This window comes from Limtongia smithiae, assembly GCF_038497785.1.
Source record: "Limtongia smithiae strain NRRL Y-17922 unplaced genomic scaffold V1518scaffold_7, whole genome shotgun sequence".
Lineage (NCBI taxonomy): Eukaryota > Fungi > Ascomycota > Lipomycetes > Lipomycetales > Lipomycetaceae > Limtongia > Limtongia smithiae.
This window is the reverse complement of record NW_027117628.1, coordinates 102,258-121,514: the sequence shown is the minus strand read 5'-3', so window position 1 is coordinate 121,514 and position 19,257 is coordinate 102,258. Positions and strand designations below refer to the sequence as shown.

At 52.6% G+C, this 19,257-nt stretch overlaps 7 protein-coding genes across 7 annotated transcripts; 6 read left to right on the top strand and 1 right to left on the bottom strand.

Moving 5' to 3' along the window:
• The first annotated feature begins 361 nt into the window (after nucleotides 1-361).
• On the top strand, nucleotides 362-5,683 carry V1518DRAFT_417602 (uncharacterized protein). The gene is made up of 9 exons (XM_066904353.1): nucleotides 362-804; nucleotides 861-1,211; nucleotides 1,260-1,912; nucleotides 1,963-2,278; nucleotides 2,334-2,755; nucleotides 2,809-3,848; nucleotides 3,902-4,594; nucleotides 4,646-4,684; nucleotides 4,736-5,683. Exons 1-9 carry the CDS (start codon nucleotides 513-515, stop codon nucleotides 5,550-5,552), a joined length of 4,623 nt encoding a protein of 1,540 aa, XP_066758974.1. The 5' UTR covers nucleotides 362-512; the 3' UTR covers nucleotides 5,553-5,683.
• V1518DRAFT_417598 (uncharacterized protein) lies at nucleotides 5,582-6,494 on the bottom strand. Its single transcript, XM_066904352.1, has one exon. The coding sequence runs from the start codon at nucleotides 6,416-6,418 to the stop codon at nucleotides 5,732-5,734; it is 687 nt and encodes a 228-aa protein (XP_066758973.1). The 5' UTR covers nucleotides 6,419-6,494; the 3' UTR covers nucleotides 5,582-5,731.
• Nucleotides 6,495-6,876: 382 nt separating this feature from the next.
• V1518DRAFT_417597 (translation initiation factor SUI1) lies at nucleotides 6,877-7,894 on the top strand. The gene is made up of 2 exons (XM_066904351.1): nucleotides 6,877-7,093; nucleotides 7,164-7,894. Exons 1-2 carry the CDS (start codon nucleotides 7,060-7,062, stop codon nucleotides 7,460-7,462), a joined length of 333 nt encoding a protein of 110 aa, XP_066758972.1. The 5' UTR covers nucleotides 6,877-7,059; the 3' UTR covers nucleotides 7,463-7,894.
• A 269-nt stretch (nucleotides 7,895-8,163) lies between these two features.
• Nucleotides 8,164-10,585, top strand: V1518DRAFT_417594 (major facilitator superfamily domain-containing protein). Its single transcript, XM_066904350.1, has 3 exons — nucleotides 8,164-8,415; nucleotides 8,474-8,945; nucleotides 9,002-10,585. The coding sequence occupies exons 1-3, from the start codon at nucleotides 8,235-8,237 to the stop codon at nucleotides 10,446-10,448; spliced, it is 2,100 nt and encodes a 699-aa protein (XP_066758971.1). The 5' UTR covers nucleotides 8,164-8,234; the 3' UTR covers nucleotides 10,449-10,585.
• A 766-nt stretch (nucleotides 10,586-11,351) lies between these two features.
• V1518DRAFT_374266 (uncharacterized protein) lies at nucleotides 11,352-12,959 on the top strand (the record flags this gene model as incomplete). The annotated part of the gene is made up of 2 exons (XM_066901456.1): nucleotides 11,352-11,439; nucleotides 11,503-12,959. The coding sequence occupies 2 exons, from the start codon at nucleotides 11,352-11,354 to the stop codon at nucleotides 12,957-12,959; spliced, it is 1,545 nt and encodes a 514-aa protein (XP_066758970.1).
• A 736-nt stretch (nucleotides 12,960-13,695) lies between these two features.
• On the top strand, nucleotides 13,696-14,362 carry V1518DRAFT_374495 (uncharacterized protein; the record flags this gene model as incomplete). The annotated part of the gene is made up of 2 exons (XM_066901463.1): nucleotides 13,696-13,814; nucleotides 13,873-14,362. 2 exons carry the CDS (start codon nucleotides 13,696-13,698, stop codon nucleotides 14,360-14,362), a joined length of 609 nt encoding a protein of 202 aa, XP_066758969.1.
• A 1,192-nt stretch (nucleotides 14,363-15,554) lies between these two features.
• V1518DRAFT_417584 (sulfate transporter family-domain-containing protein) lies at nucleotides 15,555-19,083 on the top strand. The gene is made up of 2 exons (XM_066904349.1): nucleotides 15,555-17,315; nucleotides 17,368-19,083. The coding sequence occupies exons 1-2, from the start codon at nucleotides 15,606-15,608 to the stop codon at nucleotides 18,922-18,924; spliced, it is 3,267 nt and encodes a 1,088-aa protein (XP_066758968.1). The 5' UTR covers nucleotides 15,555-15,605; the 3' UTR covers nucleotides 18,925-19,083.
• The last annotated feature ends 174 nt before the right edge of the window (nucleotides 19,084-19,257 follow it).

Here is a 19,257-nt window from a genome sequence, read left to right as displayed (position 1 = left end):
TAGGAGCAAGGGTTACGGTCAACTAAGCTGATGGTTTTCCGTTACAACAGTGTTTAGTCCATGGGCTGGCCGATAAGATGTAAATCGATATTACTGATTATAATCAGCAATATCCGTCTTTGGCGGGTTGATTGTGCCTAGTTAGCATGAAGCGCCTGTACGTAGATTGGAGCTTTAGTTGAAACTTGAAAGTGCTTTGTGGCTCGCATTCTTTCTCTACTGGCCACCGTTTGCCCTAATAGATTATGACCAAAAATAGTAAAACAGCAAACCAGTCTTCACCGAGCTTAGCGAGCAGCGAAGTCCCTACCCTTTGCTGGCAAGCGCGAGATGCGTTTACTTGACGGATTCAGAAGAGAAACCCTTACCAGCAACCTGCCAGGAGCGCCGCGCCAACTTGATGAGCTGCACGTGACAGATATTTTCCTCGACTGGGCGGCTCCCCAAAGCATTTCGAGATCCCGCAGCGCAGATCGTTCCGCAAAGCTGCTATCATGGTCAACTGAGCTTTGATGGGAATGCGATCACACGCCTGGAAGACTGAAGGCGGAGAATCTTCATCAGAAAAGCCGCTGTTTAAATTTCAACTGAATAACATCGACTCCTACCAGATCTCACCGACCTCGCACGACCGGAATCGTTGCCCACTGCAACAGATACCGGTGGAGCAGCAGAAATACGATAGAGTGCCAACAATTCGAGTTTTTGGGGAATCAGATTCAGGGCAGAAAGTATGTGCCCATATTCATGGCGTGTTTCCGTACTTGTTCGTGGAGTACTGTGGAACCCTCGACCAAGAGTCTGGTATGTTGCTCATCGTCTATCCATTTATAATCTTCCTTCTCACTTTATGACTTTAGTCGACTCAAGTATTAAAAATATGTACCGGAGCATAAACGACGCTCTTAATACTTCATATAGCCGTTCGGGAAAGCTGAAGGGCAATTTCATCGCGAACATCATCTTGTGCAAGGCTGTTCCCTTCTACGGTTTCCATGTCGGCTGGAAGTATTATCTGAAGATATATTTGCTTGGAGCAGCGACTATTACACGTCTGGCGGATCTCTTACGACAAGGAACTGCTACGGGTACAAAGCTATTGGTGTATGAAGCGCACTTGCCCTATGTACTGCAGTTTCTCACGGACTTCAACCTCTTTGGCTGCGGTTGGGTGAATTGCTCCAGTGTATTGTTCAGGAAGCCGCTGCCAGGTAGGTCCTTATCATATCATGCGTGTCAGGGCATCCCTAATTTATTAGATCCTTTAGAATCAGGCACAGTCTCAAATTTCCAGTGGACCAACACCACAATCACGCCAGCGATGATTTCGAATGCAGAGGGAGCCTATCGCATGTCTCATTGCGAGTTAGAGGTTGATATACTTGCACAAGATATCATGAATCAGTATGACATTACTGAGCGCAATATTCATCACGATTTCCGAGAGCGCATACAAACTGGCCCGAGTGCTTTCAAGTTCATGCACAGCATGGCTGAGTTGTGGAAGGATGAGCGCTCGCGCCGAAAGCATACGAAAGCACCGCCTACAAAAGTGCCGCCAATGTCAGCAGATCTTAGGAGTACTTACGTGAACCAATGGAATGCTCTTGATAGGTTGGAGCCAAAGCTTCGTAAGATGATTGAGAGAGATCATGCCGCCAGTGATTCAGCACTGCCATCGTTCGAGGGCTTTGAGCATCATGACGATCGGAGCAAGGCTATACCGACACTATTCCAGCTTACGGGAGCAGCAAGGATGCCGCGTTCTACTGGGGACTACTTGTCAGACTCTTTATTCTGGGATCATGTGTCCGCAGAAGAACTGGCGAAAATAGATGATGCTAGTGAGCATACTGAAAGCAGAGACGAAGCAAGTCATATCCCAGCTGCTCAGCAGCAGCTCAAGCGCAAGGTATGCCGGAGACTGAAAATTTACGAAAATCTATATTTACATAGTCACAGTTCATCGATAGTACTAGCTCCGACTCGCCGATTGAAGCCAGAATGTTCTCATCTTCTGAGCTGAGCATCGCGAGCTCGCCTGTTGGTAGTAGCGAAAAGAAGGCTCGACGAACGGTGTCTATTCGTGAATTTGGTGTGATTGTGAAGGACACGGATACTGCTCAAAATTTGGCGCAGACGCAATTGTCGTTCAAGCATACCAAATCGGGCAATTTTGATAAGCTGCAGCAGAAGACAGAGGCTGATATGTGGGGAAGCCTAAATAAGACCACCGCGTTGAGAACGCTGTCGATACCAACTATATCGTCTACCCCAGGTATGCTGCAACTAAATTGGACTGGCGCCAATGCGATGTTAATTTCGTTCGACAGAAACAAAACTACGCGTGTTAGAGGCAGACATTGCTAAATCCTTCAACATTAAAGGTCGTCTTATAATGTATCCAGAATCTCCTGTAAGTGGCAGAGACATACTTAACTCGTTGGAGCGCCTCAACATTCCTCAGGTAATTTATCAGGAGCCGTTTTACAGTGTGGACAAAGACGTACCATCAAAACCGCGAGAGTATGCAGGGAAGGAATTCAGAATCAAAGGAGCTTCTGCATCTTATTTAGCGCCATTTACTGCAGGTGTGATCGAAGATAAGGGTATGCAGGACCACAGCAACAGCACATTTCGATTCTGGCAGTATAGCGCTATGCCACCGTCTCGCAAGCAAGTACAGGAGTGGATTGCTTCTTGTCGAGGCACGAAGAGCATCAGACCAGCAACTCCATTGATGTTTTCTTCTCAGGTATCATGGATCTGTGCACGTTGTGCTGTCGCCATGTTACTGACCTCTTCTAGATCCAAGGGCCGACGCAGAAGACCAGCCCAACGGGCCATAGGATAAACAAATATAGGAAGCAAATGACTGCGACGGTAATGTCTGTATTCAGCATGGAGTTGCATGTGAACACCAGACCAAATCTGTTACCAGACCCGACACACGATGCGGTTAAGTGCGTTGTATGGTATTTTCAGCCATCTAGCAATGAGACTCTACGCTTCGAGAAATTTTCTGGCGTAATTGTTGTTGCTTCCGACGAGGAGGAGATTGCGATTCTCAAGAAACTATATGGCTCTGATATTCTCACTATTGTCCCTGATGAGCTGGAATTGTTTGCCAGCTTATCGGCTGCTGTACACGAGCTGGATCCTGATGTTTTCACTGGATATGAGCTCCAAGGATCTTCATGGGGATACATGATATCTAGGGCACAGGCTGAGTACGATTTCGATTTTGCAGATGAACTCTCGCGCGTATCACTGGCTCGAACGGCTTCAAACAATTTCGACCGATGGGGCTACATGAAAACGTCCACTGTGAAAATCGTCGGACGACACGTATTGAATATATGGCGCATTTTGCGGAATTCAGTGACGTTGTTGCAGTACTCAATCCAGAACTGCGCGTTTAGGATTCTCAAGAGGCGGATCCCGTATTACACGACCAGCGATCTCACGAAATGGTACCAATCTGGTAATGCGGGACAGCGCATGCGCGTGATTGAATACTACCAGCAGCACGCACAGCTGAATCTCGATTTTTTGCGTGACCAGGAAGTGATCGAGCGAACGAGCGAGCAAGCTCGGGTTCTCGGTGTGGACTTTTATTCCGTGATATCACGTGGTTCGCAGTTTAAAGTAGAATCATTGATGTTTCGTATTGCAAAGGCGGAGAACTATATCCTGCTGTCGCCGGACAAGGGGCAGGTCGGACAGCAAAACGCGCTGGAGTGCTTGCCGCTTGTGATGGAACCTCATAGCAACTTCTATACAAGTCCGGTGGTGGTCTTGGACTTTCAAAGTCTATATCCATCGATCATGATTGCGCATAATTATTGGTAAGTACGTGCGATGCCTAAGACGACGAGTGAAGTGTTCACCAGGGATACAGCTATTCGACGTGTCTAGGACGTATTGAGACATGGCGAGGGCGCAACAAATTGGGTGTCGTCGATGATTTGCAGATTCCGACTGGTTTGTATAATCTTCTCAAGGACGATCTCACGATCTCACCGAACGGGTTGGTGTTTGTGAAGCCAAATATTCGACAATCGCTACTTGCAAAGATGTTGACAGAAATTCTTGAGACGCGTGTGATGGTGAAGAATGAGATGCGGGACAGCAACGACACGTGTTTGAAGAAGCTACTGAACAATCGACAGCTTGCGTTAAAATTTATCGCAAACGTGACGTACGGATACACATCCGCTTCATTCTCTGGCCGCATGCCGTGCGTTGAGATTGCGGACGCGATTGTACAAAGTGGTCGCGAGATCTTGGAACGGTCGATTGAGTTGATCAACACTACCGAGAAATGGGGCGCGAAGGTCGTTTACGGTGACACAGATAGTTTATTTGTGCATCTGCCGGGGAAAAGCAAGGATCAGGCATTTGATGTGGGCAAAGATATATCGGAGAAGATTACACAGATGAACCCCCGGCCGATTAAATTGAAGATGGAGAAGGTGTACTTGCCATGTGTGTTGCAGGCGAAGAAGAGATACGTCGGATTTATGTATGAATCGAAGGAGCAGAAAGAGCCGGTTTTTGACGCAAAAGGCACCGAAACTGTTAGAAGAGATGGGTATGTTGTGCTAGTAGGTCAGGCGTTGAGCCGATGCTAACTGATCGATAGAACTCCGGCTGAGCAACAGATCGAAGAACGGGCTCTAAAGTGAGTATTTCGTATGATCATATTTGAACTTGTTCATGTTAACAAGTGCAGAATTTTATTTCGCACAGCAGACTTATCGGAAGTGAAGTCATATTTTCAGGACCAGTGCATGAAGATTATGCGAGGCAAGGTATCGATACAAGACTTTTGCTTTGCAAAGGAGGTGAGACTGGGTCATTACAGCGAAGGCGGATTACTCCCCCCTGGTGCCATGATCACGACGAAGAAGATGCAAGAGGACCGGATGGCGGAGGTACAGTACGGCGAGCGCGTACCATATGTCGTGATCGCGGGCGCAGCGGGCACGAGGCTTGTGGATCGTTGCGTGGCGCCGGAGACGCTATTGACAAATAATCACATGTTTCTCGACGCGGAGTATTACATCACGAAGAACTTGATACCGCCCTTGGACAGGATATTTAATCTGTTTGGGGCGAGCTCGAAGGCGTGGTACGATGAGATGCCGAAGGTCGTGCAGATTCCGGAGCATCTTCGCGACGCGGCAGCGGCAACGACTCCCACAACCGCCGTAACTACAAAGAAGAGTACTCTGCACTCGTACATGAAGTCGGCTGCATGCATAGTGTGCCGCGTGAAGCAGAACACGTCTGGAGATGTATGTGATTCATGCATGACGAGCCCTGAGCAGAGCTATTTCTCGCTTAAGCAACGGGAACGCGAACACGAGCGTCGGCTGACAAATCTGCTCGCGATATGTCACTCCTGCACAGGCGTTCCAATGTCCGAGACTATCGAGTGTCGGTCACAGGACTGCCCAGTGTATTACTCGCGCGTGAAAGAGGTCGCGACAGCAGGATACGCCAGGGCGATGAGTGAGAGGTTTGAGGAGGTGAATTTATCATGGTGAAGAAGGTATCATACAAGGCACAGGTGTTATGGATATTTTATGGGATTTTATTATAATTATTTATGGTGTATGATATCTTGTAGTATGCATTAATGTCGTTAAGATCTATAAAGCAAATGGGTGATATATAAGCATCTAATTCGAGGTGAATGCGATATTCCAAAGAGAAGCTCAGTCGATTAGTGCGCAATGTCAAGCTGCATTGCTGAGACGGAGCGACGCGTCAGAAAAGAGAGACATGCGTGCGTCGGAGCCTGATCGCTAATTGAGATACCAAGAAATGCCGCTCGATAGGCAAAAATGCCGAGCGCGATAATTCTCTCTAGAGTAGAGATTGCCGGTGGTATGATGGTCATGATTGGCGTCATACTTAGATGCAACAGCAGCAGCAATCCGGGGAGGACGAATAGACCGGAACAACAGGACGAGCGTAACCATAACCAGACCCATAACCCGGGCCATATCCGGGCGGGGGCAGCGCGCCATATCCGTAAACAGGACGGGGCGCAACGACGATGGTCGGTCCAAAGGCGCGCGGACGATAGTAGCCAAAGACACCGCCGTTGTGGCCGTGGTGGTGATGATGGCCGCCGCCGTAACCACCGAAGCCGCCGCCATGGCCACCGTGGCCGAATCCGCCTCCTCCGTGTCCGTGGCCCATTGTGTAGTAGTGTGATAAATGTAAGTTTATGTGCGAGATGTGTGTGAAGATGAAAGCTATGAAGCTTGCGCGATGACGAACAGACGAAGCGGGGAAAGGGGATCTGCTTTATAGAAGGCTGCGCGTGCGCCTTGATATCGCGACCACGAGAAGAGTGAAGGGAGATTATGACCTCCGGCAACGTCATCATGCACCTATCGGACATAAGCGACGTGTGGCGGCAGGCGCAAGCGCGACTGCTCTGTCGTGTTTACGGCATACACGCGACACACCGCGCAAAGAATGTGCATTAGTGCGCCACATAATAGAGTTTCGAGAGGCGGAACAGCCGCCATGCCGTAAGGTGTGCGCGGCGGGGCTTGTGGCGATTTGTAATAGCCGGCTAAGACAGCCTCCGGCCACGCACTGATGAAGCGCATGCTCTCCGCAGTTAGGACTTAGGAATAAGTACTGCGCGCAGGGCATCCGGTGCGGGGTTCACGATGACCGCGCTCTAGATAATCACAAATGAAGAGTAGTCCATGAGGTCTCTAGATCTGCAGTTTGTCGCGGTCTCATGCGCCGGTCACGTGGAAGCAATCTGGCGAGGGCTAGGGGAGCTGGCAGCGTGGCGGTGGCCAAAAGAGAGTGCCCGCTTCGCAGGCAGCTTCGCTTTCTGGCTGCTTCTTCTTCTTCTTCACCAATAGCCCCGCAGCTAATCTACCTCCCGTCGCCCTCTCTCCCGCGCCGGTCCGTACTTGCATCAGCACAACCCGACAACAGAAGCCCCCGGCATCCCCTTTCCTCTTTCCCACCTCCATTTCGTTTTACCCGTCCCGGTCAAACAGCGCCCCCGTCTTCCAGTTTATGTCTACGTCCATCGAGAATTTAAAGTCTTTTGGTACGAGCGCCACCGGGCAGTTTTTTTTGTTGTGTGGGCGCCCCACTAACTTCCCGCTCCACCACTGCAGATCCCTTCGCCGACACTGGTGACGACGATAGTCAGCCGACAAATTACATCCACATCCGTATCCAGCAGCGGAACGGCCGCAAGACCCTCACCACCGTGCAGGGACTTCCTCAAGAATATGACCAGAAGCGTATTCTAAGAGCGCTCAAGAAGGACTTTGCCTGCAACGGCACGATCGTGAAAGATGAAGAGCTAGGTGAAGTTATTCAGCTGCAAGGCGACCAGCGCGTCAAGGTCATGGAGTTTCTCTCCTCCCAGCTCAATATCTTGAAGAAGAACATCAAGATCCACGGCTTTTAAGGCGCCGCGTGGTAGCACCGGGGTTGCGGCGAACGGTGGCGTTGTCTTGATCGTCGCTTTCCGTCCAGTCCGATAACCTCCCGCGGCCGTTTTGCAGAGAGCGGAGTGATTTTGATGTACACGTGGCGGTAAATGCTGTGCGTATATGTTTCTGCTCTCTGCGTGCGGTGAGATGGGGCGTGACAGAGGGGACGGGCGAGACGAGAGGCAACGATACTGCTGTGTCTGGTGCTGGTGGCGCGTTGTCTATCCAGAGCATTATCGTCGGGAACGGTGTTTCTCATGGGTGGACTGGCAGTGGAGTTGGTTGCAGTATATTGTTTTGCAGTGTAATGGTGTATAAGGTATCATTTGATGACAGTGTGCGTAGTAGTTGTGTGTGCATGATGGTAGTGGGCGCACGCGATCACAGACAGTTGAACAACACATCCCACGCGCTTAGACTCAGCCCCGGCGGATCCCTGTCCGCGCGGTCGACGCTGGTAAAACCCCGACCGGCGGCTCCGCCGGGACACCACTTATCTGGCTTCTACAACACATTCCTCAGTGTCTCTGGTGGATGTCGTCCTCACTGGCTTATATTCGTTCGCAGCGCTGAGCGCCGACGCACTTCCCTCGCAGCTCGCCTAAACCGCTCCCCCGCCACAACGCGACGATGCTCGGGCAGAGTCTGCCAACGAGCTCGGATGCACGCGCGCTGCATGGCACCAGCCACCAGTACCACCACCACCATCACCACCACCACAATAATGCCGACGATAATAACAGCAGTATGGACATTGCCAGCGGCGCACGGTATCACAACGCGTACTCATCCTTCGCGACCGGTGCCAACGAATTTGCATATGACGGCCACGAGGAGAGCAACGCCGTCGACAATCCGCTGTACGAACTGACTCGGTCAAACACGGTGCGCACGCTCGGCGACGACGAGCAGGAGGAGGTCGAGCTAGGTATGTTCTGCCAGAAGAGTGGCAATTGTCTGTGTGCACGCTGGCTGATTTTCTACAGGCGTGCACAAGGCGGAGATCTTGTCGCAGCTATGGTCGCAGCATGGTCTTCACGTCGCCTACATCGGCCTCTTCTGCCTCGCATTCACGACCTCGCTTTCAGGACAAGTCGCCGCCCTGCTGACGCCATTCGCGACAAGTGAATTCCATGCCCATTCGCTCCTGGCGACCGTGAGTGTGGTACAAGGCATCCTCTTCGCGGTGGTCAAGACACCGATGGCAAAGATCGCCAACGCGTTCGGACGCTTGGAAGCGTTCGTGCTGTCGCTTGTACTCATTTCGGTCGGGTACCTGCAGATGGCGCTCGCCGGCGGGGTGATCGCGTATGCCAGCGCGCAGTTGTTCTCGGCGAGCGGCACGACAGGACTGTTGATCCTGCAGCAGATCTTTGTTGCGGACACGACCGATCTGTTGAACCGCGCGTTTTTCTCGGTGCTACCAGACGTGCCCTATTTATTCACAGTGTGGATCGCGTATGTACAGTTGTGCGGTTTGATATCCAGCACGTTGTTGCTGACCTGCATGGTAGACCAAATATCGCGAACGTCGTAACTGAAAAGTTCACCTGGCGCAAGGGCTACGGTATCTGGGTTGCGCTTATTCCTGTGGCAGCTTCGCCACTGGTGTACACACTATTCAAGAGTCAGCGCGAAGGCCGGCGACTTGGCCTGATCCCGAAATACACTTGGGCTGGCCGGTCGGTCATGCAGATTCTGTCGTCAGTGTCGAGCGCACTTGACGTTCTCGGACTGCTGCTCTTCACTGCTGCGTGCTCAATGATCTTGATTCCGCTCACACTCTCTAGCACCATGGAGAGCCAATGGCATGATGCGCGAATCCCAGGACTTTTACTTGGCGGTACGGCTCTGTTTGTACTGTTTGTACTATGGGAGCTGCGGCTCGCGTCCGCCGTGGAGGCAGACCCCCACAATGCGACGCTCCCTCGGCCACTGTTGAGTCTTCATGTGCTCAAGAACAAGACCGTGTTGAGCGGCTGTGGGGTGATTTTCTTCTACGACATGGTGTACAACATCGTGCAGCCGTACTTCTTCAGCTACCTGATGGTGACGCGTGACATATCGACAGACGGCGCAGGACAAGTCGTGCAGTTGTTTTCGTTTGCTGCGACCATGTCGGGCCTGCTCGTGTCGTACCTGATCAAGCGGTCGTCACGGTATAAGCGATGGCTGCTTATTGGCATCCCGGTTTACCAACTTGGCATCATGAGCATGCACTTCACTCGAGGGCCGAGTATACGGCTGACGTGGGTTGTATTGTCGCAAGTGCTGACCGGCATTGGCGGCGGCATGCTTTCTCTACCGACGCAGCTCGGCGTGCAGGCCTCGTGCGGACATGCCGATGTTGCGCTAGCCACCGCAATGTTCCTTACTGTGTTCTCGCTTGGATCCGCCGTGGGCGCGTCCATCTCTGGTGCGATCTGGACGTCGCTGCTGCCGGTAAAGCTACGACAATACGTGCTGCCTGAAATGCTTGATCTTGTACCGCAAATCTACGCGGACTTCTCGTATGCGCGCCACACATTCCCAGATCTCATGAGTCCAGAGCGGCAGTCGATCGTGGCTGCGTACAAGGATGTCATGGCGGTGTTGCTTTGGGTTGGCATCGGCACGTCGATTCCGTCCTTCATAGGAGCTTTGTTTATGACGGAGTATGATCTAGCAGAGCTTAGTCGGATTGCAATGGCGCATGCCCCGGGCGGTAGCGGATACAACTACAACCCCGTTGGACCTAAGGACAGCGATGACGAAGGCGACGAGGAGGAGGCCATGGGAGCGACTACCTTAACGGCTGATGGCGACAACATCAATGCAGACGCAGACGACACCGGCGCAGTGCTGATTGGTAGCCATCGCGATCGCACTGCCGCCGGCGATCGCATCGTGCTGCAGCCGCAGGGCGCGGAGGAGGCGCTGGCACTGGATGCTGGTGTGGGCGCGACGCTTGGACGAGTATGATGGGGCTGAGTTTTTTGGGCACATGAACGAGGTGCTTCTTTCCGAGTTGGTTTTTGTTTTGTTTTGGTGAGTGGTGTGGAACGACGTACGACATTATAGAGCGGTGGGTGGTAAAAATTAGAGCATCCGGATCAGAAGTTCGTACAGCTTGTGCTGCAGAATAAGTTACCCTGCTGCTGCTGCTGCTGCTGCTGCTGCCGCGGTGGCTGCGGCGCCACAGTGTGGCGTTGCGGGCCAGGCTCGGTGCGCCGCGATGCGCCTCACCGCGCGGCAGGTCGCTGCGCTGGATTTGGAGTAATCGCGGCGACGAGCGACGGCCGTATTCCGTGTCTGAAGCGCTGCGTTTGCGGTGAGCTGTTCTGCTGTAAATCTGCGAGTGCTGCGATTGCGTCTTGTGCCCGCTGCGCTGTGCTGCTCCGACCGTCGCTGCCTTGCCGCTCTATTTCCGGCGCCCCGCCAACGGACGCACTTCCAGTTCCCACGCATCTCCGGGTCTCATCGCTCTTGCCTCTGTTCCTATCCACACCCCGCTCGCTCCACCCCGTCCGCCAGCGCCCCGCCGCCCTCGCGACCGCCCTCACACTCCTCCTCTCGGGCACCCGCTGCCCCGCCACCCCCACCTCCGGCGCCGTGGACGCACTCTCCAGACCGCCGTCGCCATCGACACCTTCCCCGCCGCCCAAGAAGATCGCGCGCGGTTACGACCAGCCCTCGTTTGTCGCGACCAGCACCGCGCTGTCCTGTCCCGCCATCCCAACCTCGACGTCCGCGTCGCCGCTCTCTCCACCTGACACCCTGTTGCAGCAGCCGCAGCAGCAGCAGCCGCCGCAGCAGCAGGAGCATATCGCCAAGAAGCAGAAGCGCGACGCGCCACTCGCGTACGCGGAGGAGGCGGCGGTTATCATGAGCGACGTCAGCGACGACGACTACGACGACTTCGAGCAAGGCTCGGACGATGACCGCTTCGATGACGAGAGCTATGACGTGTCTGGTATGTTTGCGGCCTGTTTGCCACGCGGTGCCTGGTCGTGCCTGATTGCTGACTCCGATACAGACTACGGCGACAACGACGGCTTCGAAGACGTGCAGCCGGAGAACAACAAGCTGAGACCGTACGAGGTCCCGTTCGAGGTGCTCTCCATACAGGACATCCAGCAGCGCCAGAACGCACAAATCGATCAGGTCGCCGGCATTCTCGGTCTCTCGAAGCAGCACGTGACGACGCTGCTTCTACACTACAAATGGAACAGCGATAAACTATTAGAGAAGTATACGGATGATCCTGAGCGCGTACTCGGAAGCGCGGGAATCCACTTGAGCGAGAACGGTGGCATAGACGACATCATGTACGAGATCAAGCCCGTTCCCGGATTCATGTGCGACATTTGTTGCGACGACTCCGACGGCATGGAGACCTTCGCGATTGAGTGCGAGCATCGATTTTGTCTCAGCTGCTACAAACAATATGTGTCACAGAAGATTATGGACGAGGGCGAGTCCCGCAACATACAGTGTCCCGGCACCCCGTGTTCCTTGGTGCTGAACGACAGCGCTGTGCGGCTGCTCGCCGACGACACTGTGTACGCACGTTATCACACCTTGCTCGACCGCACGTTCGTGCTCGACCACGAGCACCTCCGTTGGTGCCCCGCACCGAACTGCGAGTACGCCATCAAGTGCGACGATGTCTCGATGAAGGATCTCAACTCGATCGTGCCCACCGTGCACTGCGCGTGCGGACACAGCTTCTGCTTCGGCTGCGGGCTGCCAGACCACCAGCCGTGCATCTGCGTGCTTGTCAAGAAGTGGATCAAGAAGTGCGAGGACGACTCAGAGACCGCAAACTGGATCTCTGCAAACACAAAGGAGTGTCCCAAGTGCATGGCCACGATCGAGAAGAATGGAGGTTGCAACCATATGACCTGCCGCAAGTGCAAGCACGAGTTCTGCTGGATCTGCATTGGCCAGTGGGCAGAGCACGGCACCTCCTGGTACAACTGCTCGCGCTACGACGAAAAGTCTGGCGTCGAGGCTCGTACCAACCAGGCGAAGTCCCGCGCTTCCCTCGACCGCTATCTGCACTATTACAATCGCTATGCAAACCACGAGCAGTCTGCCAGGCTCGACAAGGAGCTCTACCTGCGTACTGAGAAAAAGATGACTCAGCTCCAGAGCACGTCCGGCATGTCGTGGATCGAGGTGCAATATCTTGCTCAGGCTTCGGCCGTGCTTCAGGAGTGCCGCCGCACTCTCAAGTTTACCTACGCGTTTGCTTTCTACCTTGCGCGGAATAACGAGACCCATATCTTTGAGGACAATCAGAAGGACCTCGAAATGGCGGTCGAGCATCTTTCCGAGCTGTTCGAGCTGCCCACGCAGGAGCTCGCCACGCGCAAGGTCGAGGTTATGGATCGCACTGCTTACTGCAACAAGCGACGCCAGCTGCTGCTTACCGACACCGCCAAGGGTTTGCAGGAGGGTCGGTGGAAGTATCAGTCAGATCTCGATTAGACGCGCCGAGGAGGAGTTTGGAGGACGAGTGAGCCGGAGGTGCGCTGCGTTGCGTTTCATGTGTTTATTCCTCTCACAGGGCTGGTGTTTTTATCGTTGCATTTGGAATTAGCGCGTCTTTTGCTTTCATGTGTTCTGTTGTCGTGTTCATCCCCCTCCGCCACGAGCGAGCTTTTCCCCTTTCTCTTTGTCTTTGTATTGAGCCATCATTCATGGGATAGTGTTATGCAATCGAACTTCTAATAACTACTAGTATGCCTCTCGGTCGGTACGACACAGCTACTAGCTGGATCGTGAGCACGTGGGAGTGCTGGAACTGCGAAGGGACCCATGGAAACTAGTGCTCCTATCGGACGAGCGGCTTGTACCGTCTGCTTACAGACTTAGCCGCTTAGGCGACCCCGCGCAAGTGCGCTCGGTAGGTCGTTGTCCGTCAGTCCGTCACCCACTTATAAGTCATTGATCGCCGTCTTCTCCCACGCAATACGCTACTCAGTCGCATACACGATGACTCTTTGCGCTCTTGTTGAGGTAGGTTAGCTTGTTTTGCCAGGACTGTGCAGCTCCACACATGCGCTCGTATATGGCTGGCTCCCACTGGCTGCGGCGAGGACGAGAAGCAATTGCACTAACCCGTCGCTTAGATCTACCCCAAGCCCGGCGCCCGTGCGGCTGTAAGTACTTTTGCTGAGATTTGAATATGTTCGAGATGGCAAAATGGCCTCGATCTAATGAAATGAAGGTCCTCGAGTCGCTTGGGCCCGAGGCGGTCCACGTCAAGGCGAACGAGACCACTGAGGCCTACTACTTCTACTCTCCCATAGACCAGCCCGATACCATCTTCGGTCTTGAGCTGTATGTGTGCTTGTGCTTGCTCCCCGGTGCGTGTACAATTGGCTTACTTGGAAACCAGCTACGAAGACTTGGCGTACGCAGAGAACGTGCACATGACGTCCGAGCCTTTCAAGGCGTTCGTCGCTGGCGCGGGCCCACATAGCGAGAAGCCGTTCAAGCTTGACGCATACGAGCCCGCCGACGTCGGCTTCGTCACGCGCCCGGGTTTCTCCAAGCTGCAGGACCCCGAAGTCCTGCTGCTGCTCGTGTACTTCACCGCCGCGCCCGGCAAGCGTGACGCTGCGCTTGAACTCTTCAAGCCCGTCGCAGCCGACGTATGGGAGAATGAGCCCGAAGCTTTCAGCTACTATTTCATGAAGAGCGTCGAAGAGCCTGACAAGTTCGCCATCTTTGAGCGGTACAAGAACCGCGCCGCGCTCGAGGTCACCCATCGCAGCGGTGAGGCCTTCAAGACGGCATTCAAGGCTATGGCAGATCAAGGTCTCATTTCCGAACGTATTATTCACGAGTGCGTTGAGACTGGCGTCGGATACCTGGACAAGGAATAATTTAGCTGGTGTGGGGAGTGCTGTCCCTACGGGTTGTAATACTTTGCAGATAACATGCATCTGACGCATTTTTGAATACAGTAACTAGTATTCTGACATGGAATTTTGAAGGAATAGTTACTGCGCAACCTTCCCGCATTGTGAAGTCATCTGGATCAATATTCGATATGATGTACATCACTTTTTACAACCTTTGCTCGATATGTAGCGTGTCTGCCAGTATATCACCACCAATGGTCTCAATCTGGCCACTTCAGAAGATCGGTAATCAAATGTGGTGGTAAAGAATGGCTGCACATCACTATTGGTATGGGGTGAGAGAGCACTACGTCCTGGTTCCATTCATGCCTTCGAGCCATAGAATTGGATGTAAACCCTGACACCACTTGCGGTTCAGAAATAATTCCTGTCGAATTATCCATTGACAAGAGGGATCCATTGTCATTGTGATAGTGAACCACGTATATCGGTCGGCCGTTGCGTTGGCGAAGCTACAGTGACAGACAGATCAGGGACGCGATCGTTCAATGACCAGCTCAGAACATCAGGCTCAGCGTAGCAGGACATTGGGTAGCAGATATAGTGGCAATGTCAATGATGGCAAGTAAAGTTGGCAGCAAAGTCGAGAAGAGAAAAAAGCAGCTCCGCATGGTCGACTGGTATCGCGACCGGCCAAGACTCGACAGACGTGCAAACTGTACGCACATATATGTAGGATGTGGCTTGCGGACGGACGCGCAGATGTGGCGCAGATATGAATTGCGTCTTCCAGCCTCCGCCGCTCGCCGTACTTGATAGCGCCATTTTCAAGCTGACGCCAGCAAGAGTTCGCTAATCGACAAGTCGATGCCGGCCAACCGCCGACTGATTGCGAGCGTCGTGGTCATCAGTGCGCAACCCTTCCAGTCGATGACTGCAGTTGTGAGTCGTGATTGCACACTGAATGGCTTGTGAGCGTTATGTGACCAAAGAGCGCCCCAGGGCACGTGCGTGCGGCGTAGATGGCGCGATGGTGTGTGCGTTACTTCTGTTATGGGGTGCAGCGTACATGTGCAATATGCAGCTCCTGCACTTGAGCTCTGTAGACGTATCCCCAGATAAACACGGCCTAATTTTTTTGCGTATGTCGCCCGGTTGGGAGTTTTTCAGCGTCTTTGTCGCCCTCCCCGAAGACGCGTTGCTGTGATTTTTCTCCTCCGCCGCCTCTATCTCCTCCTTCACTGCCACAGCTTCCTCCACAGCAATGCCCGATCTAGACGGCTCGCCAGTCTCATGGCGAGCTTCTCTCACTCTCACTGCCTCACCCGTATCCCTTCTTGCCCCGTCCTTTAAGAATACCTCTGCGCTGAAGGCCCTGCTTCCTCACGCTTCGCCCGCCTCTGCCTCCGCCTCCAGTACCCCTGTGGGAGACCGTGATCCCCAGCACACCCTCGCTACGCATGTCAGAGACTTCACGGCAGAGATCGCCTCAATGGCTCTGAATCCTGTGCTGGTGCCTCTCCCCCCAGCAGTCCCCGTCCCGCCCCGTTCATCAGTCGCTTCAGAGTCAAATCTCACAAATTTGCTGCGCTCCGCCTCTGTCTCCTCCTCGTCCTCCGCAGAGAATAGTTTTGGCCATAACACTACCGTTTCTTCGCATCCCACGATCACAGCAGCTGACGTGTACGTCGCAGCGTCTGACAGCAGTCGGGCCGATGTTTCTGACGATCACCCCTTGCTGGGCTCTTCTGACGACGAAGATTGGGAACCGAGACGATCAGAGATTTGCCATGATCTAGAGAGTGCTAACGTGCGCTACGGCTCGCAGTTTGGCATCACAACTGCTGCAGATGGCCATAATCGCTCCCGCTCATTGCACTCCTGGATACGCTCGCTCCTTCGACCCCGCAAGGTTCTCAGCTATAGCATGTCACCTCCAATCATCACTCGGTCACGGCCTCTGCTCAAAGCCGCTGGCATATACATTCGAGAAAATAAGGAGACTCTGCTCGCGCCTGTCAAGTACATTCCGTCCACCCTGCTCGGGGTCCTCCTCAATGTCCTTGATGGTCTCTCCTACGGCATGATCCTTTTCCCACTTAGCGAGCCAATTTTCTCCAGCCTAGGTCCCGACGGTCTGTCCATGTTTTACGTCTCCTGCATAGTATCACAGATTGTGTACTCCGCCGGCGGCTCGGTGTTCAAAGGTGGTGTCGGCTCTGAAATGATTGAAGTTGTACCCTTTTTCCATTCTATGGCATATACTCTCCTCGAACGCATTGGTGAAGACCGTCCAGATACTGTTATTGCCACAACAATCTTGGCGTATGCTCTCTCATCCATTGTCACCGGTGCGGTCTTCTATCTCCTTGGTCGCGCACGCATTGGTTCTTTGATTGGATTTTTTCCTCGCCATATTTTGGTCGGCTGCATTGGTGGTGTCGGCTGGTTTCTGATAGCTACCGGCCTGGAAGTATCGTCAAGACTTGAGGGCAATCTCACATATACCTTGGAGACTGCGAAATTTTTGCTCCAGCCGCTGACCCTGCTGAAGTGGGGTCTGCCGCTTTGTCTCACCACCATTCTTTTCGTCCTTGAGCATAGAATTAAGCATCCATTGCTAGTTCCCACTTTCTTCCTTCTCGTTTTTGGCCTGTTCCATTTGATTGTCTCTGTCGTCTCAGGAATCTCCCTTGAACTTCTGCGGTCTGAAGGCTGGGTGTTTGCGAGTCCCGCAGCTTCTGCTCCTTGGTATCACTTCTATTCGCTCTACCAATTTTCTGCAGTCGATTGGTCCGCGCTGTTTTCAACGATCCCTGCAATGTTTGCATTGACATTTTTCGGTATTCTTCATGTTCCCATCAATGTCCCGGCACTGGCTGTGTCAGTTGGAGTGGATAATGTTGATGTTGACCGTGAGCTCATTGCGCACGGAATTTCCAATTCGATATCTGGATTGTGCGGGTCTATTCAGGTGAGACGCATTGTCTTGACTTTGTCGTTCCTTCACTGATTAACTTTCTCAGAACTACCTCGTCTATACAAACAGTCTCTTGTTCATCCGAAGTGGCGCTGATAGTCGCATTGCTGGCTTCATGCTTGCAATTGCCACCGCGGCCGTCATGGTATCTGGCCCTGCAGTGATTGGAGTGATTCCTGTCATGGTAGTCGGTGCACTCATCTTCCTTCTTGGAATTGAGCTTATGAAAGAAGCGCTCTATGACACATGGGGTCGTGTCAGTCGCGCAGAGTATGTCGTTATTGCAGCCATCATATTTGCCATGGGGGCATGGGACTTTGTGTACGGAATCATTATTGGTATCATTCTCGCTTGCTGCACTTTCGTTGTCGAGTCTGCTCGCAAGCCTCCCATCAAGGCAACATACTCTGGTTCTATCGCCCGTTCAACTGTCAGGCGCCATCCGTTCCAGCAGCGATTTTTGAAGGAAGTGGGCGATGAAATTTTTGTCTGCAAGCTAACTGGATTCCTCTTTTTTGGCACAATTGTCGCGGTTGAATCAAAGATTCGAGAAGTGTTTATCTCGGCTGCCATGCACGACGATCAGTTCAAGCACATCAAGTATATCATCCTGGACTTCCGAGATGTCAAGGGCATAGACTTCTCGGCTTCTGAAGGATTCACTCGTATTCGCCGGTTTCTGGAATCCAAGAATACGAAGCTTATCATATGTGCCATGCCTGACGATGTTGCACACAGTTTACAGAGCGTGGGCGCTTGGAGCTCGTTGGATGATGGCTCTGTGAATGTTGGTGTCTTTGAAGACTTAAACTCAGCACTCGAATGGTGCGAGGACGAGCTTTTGGCTGTTTACTATGATGTGCGCGATCATCAGACGGCTAAATTAGTCCAATCGGCAATAGATCAGGACATCCAGCAGCAGAAGCCAGCTGGAATCGTTCGCGCCTTCAAGTTTGGATCTTTCTCTCAGGACCCTGAATTCGAAGTCGGATCTCCACGTCAGGCATTCGTGCATACGACTAGTTCGAATCTCATGCTGACTGATCCCACATTTGAGCCGCTATCGAGCATTTTGCAATCAGCACCACATCCTGTTGAGCAGTCCGCACAATCACTGCCATGTCAACAGCAAATCAAGGAGCAGCCGCTTCTTCTTATTCTTCAGATATTCCAGGATTTGTCATCGAAGCCAGCTACATTCTGGAAACCTCTGTGCACATACTTTTTACGAGAGGAGCACAAAGCCGGAACGTGTCTATACCGGAGGAGTCAGTCTGCCAATGGCTTTTATCTGGTCGAAAGCGGAATTCTTAAAGCTGAGTATGACTACGAGCAAGGCCATTTCGCGGAGACAATTGTTGCGGGCACCACTGCTGGCGAGTTGCCTTTCTTTTCGAACACATCAAGGACCTCGAATATGACAATTGAACGAGATGCCGTCGTTTGGAAGCTCTCCAATGCCAGCTGGCAGAACTTCTTGCAGGCGTCCAGTATAGATCAGAAAATTAGACAGGACATCGCCATTGAACTTCTTCAGGTAGTTCTGAAACTAACTGCGGAACGTTTCAGTGCCATTACGGCATATGTTCTCACGTCTACATAATTTTAATGGGTATCACTTTGATTTGGTAGGGTTTAACAATCTATATTGGATATACATGGTATCGGACTCATAAAAGTTATCAACCTATTAGCACAGATGTTTCAGTTAATGATTTATGTTTTTGTATCTATAAACAAATGCAACTGATGAATGACCTGCAGTTGGGGCAAGAGCATCTATCTGCTCCACGAATACGCTGGCTCGTAGCAGAGAGAGCTGGGAGCAGTTGGTGTTGGCGTTTGGTGATGACGTAGACTCTGTGGCTGATGAGCACATCCGTGAAATGCCCGCGCCCTTACAGCGTAGACGTGCATGGCTCAGGTGGGTTTGTGG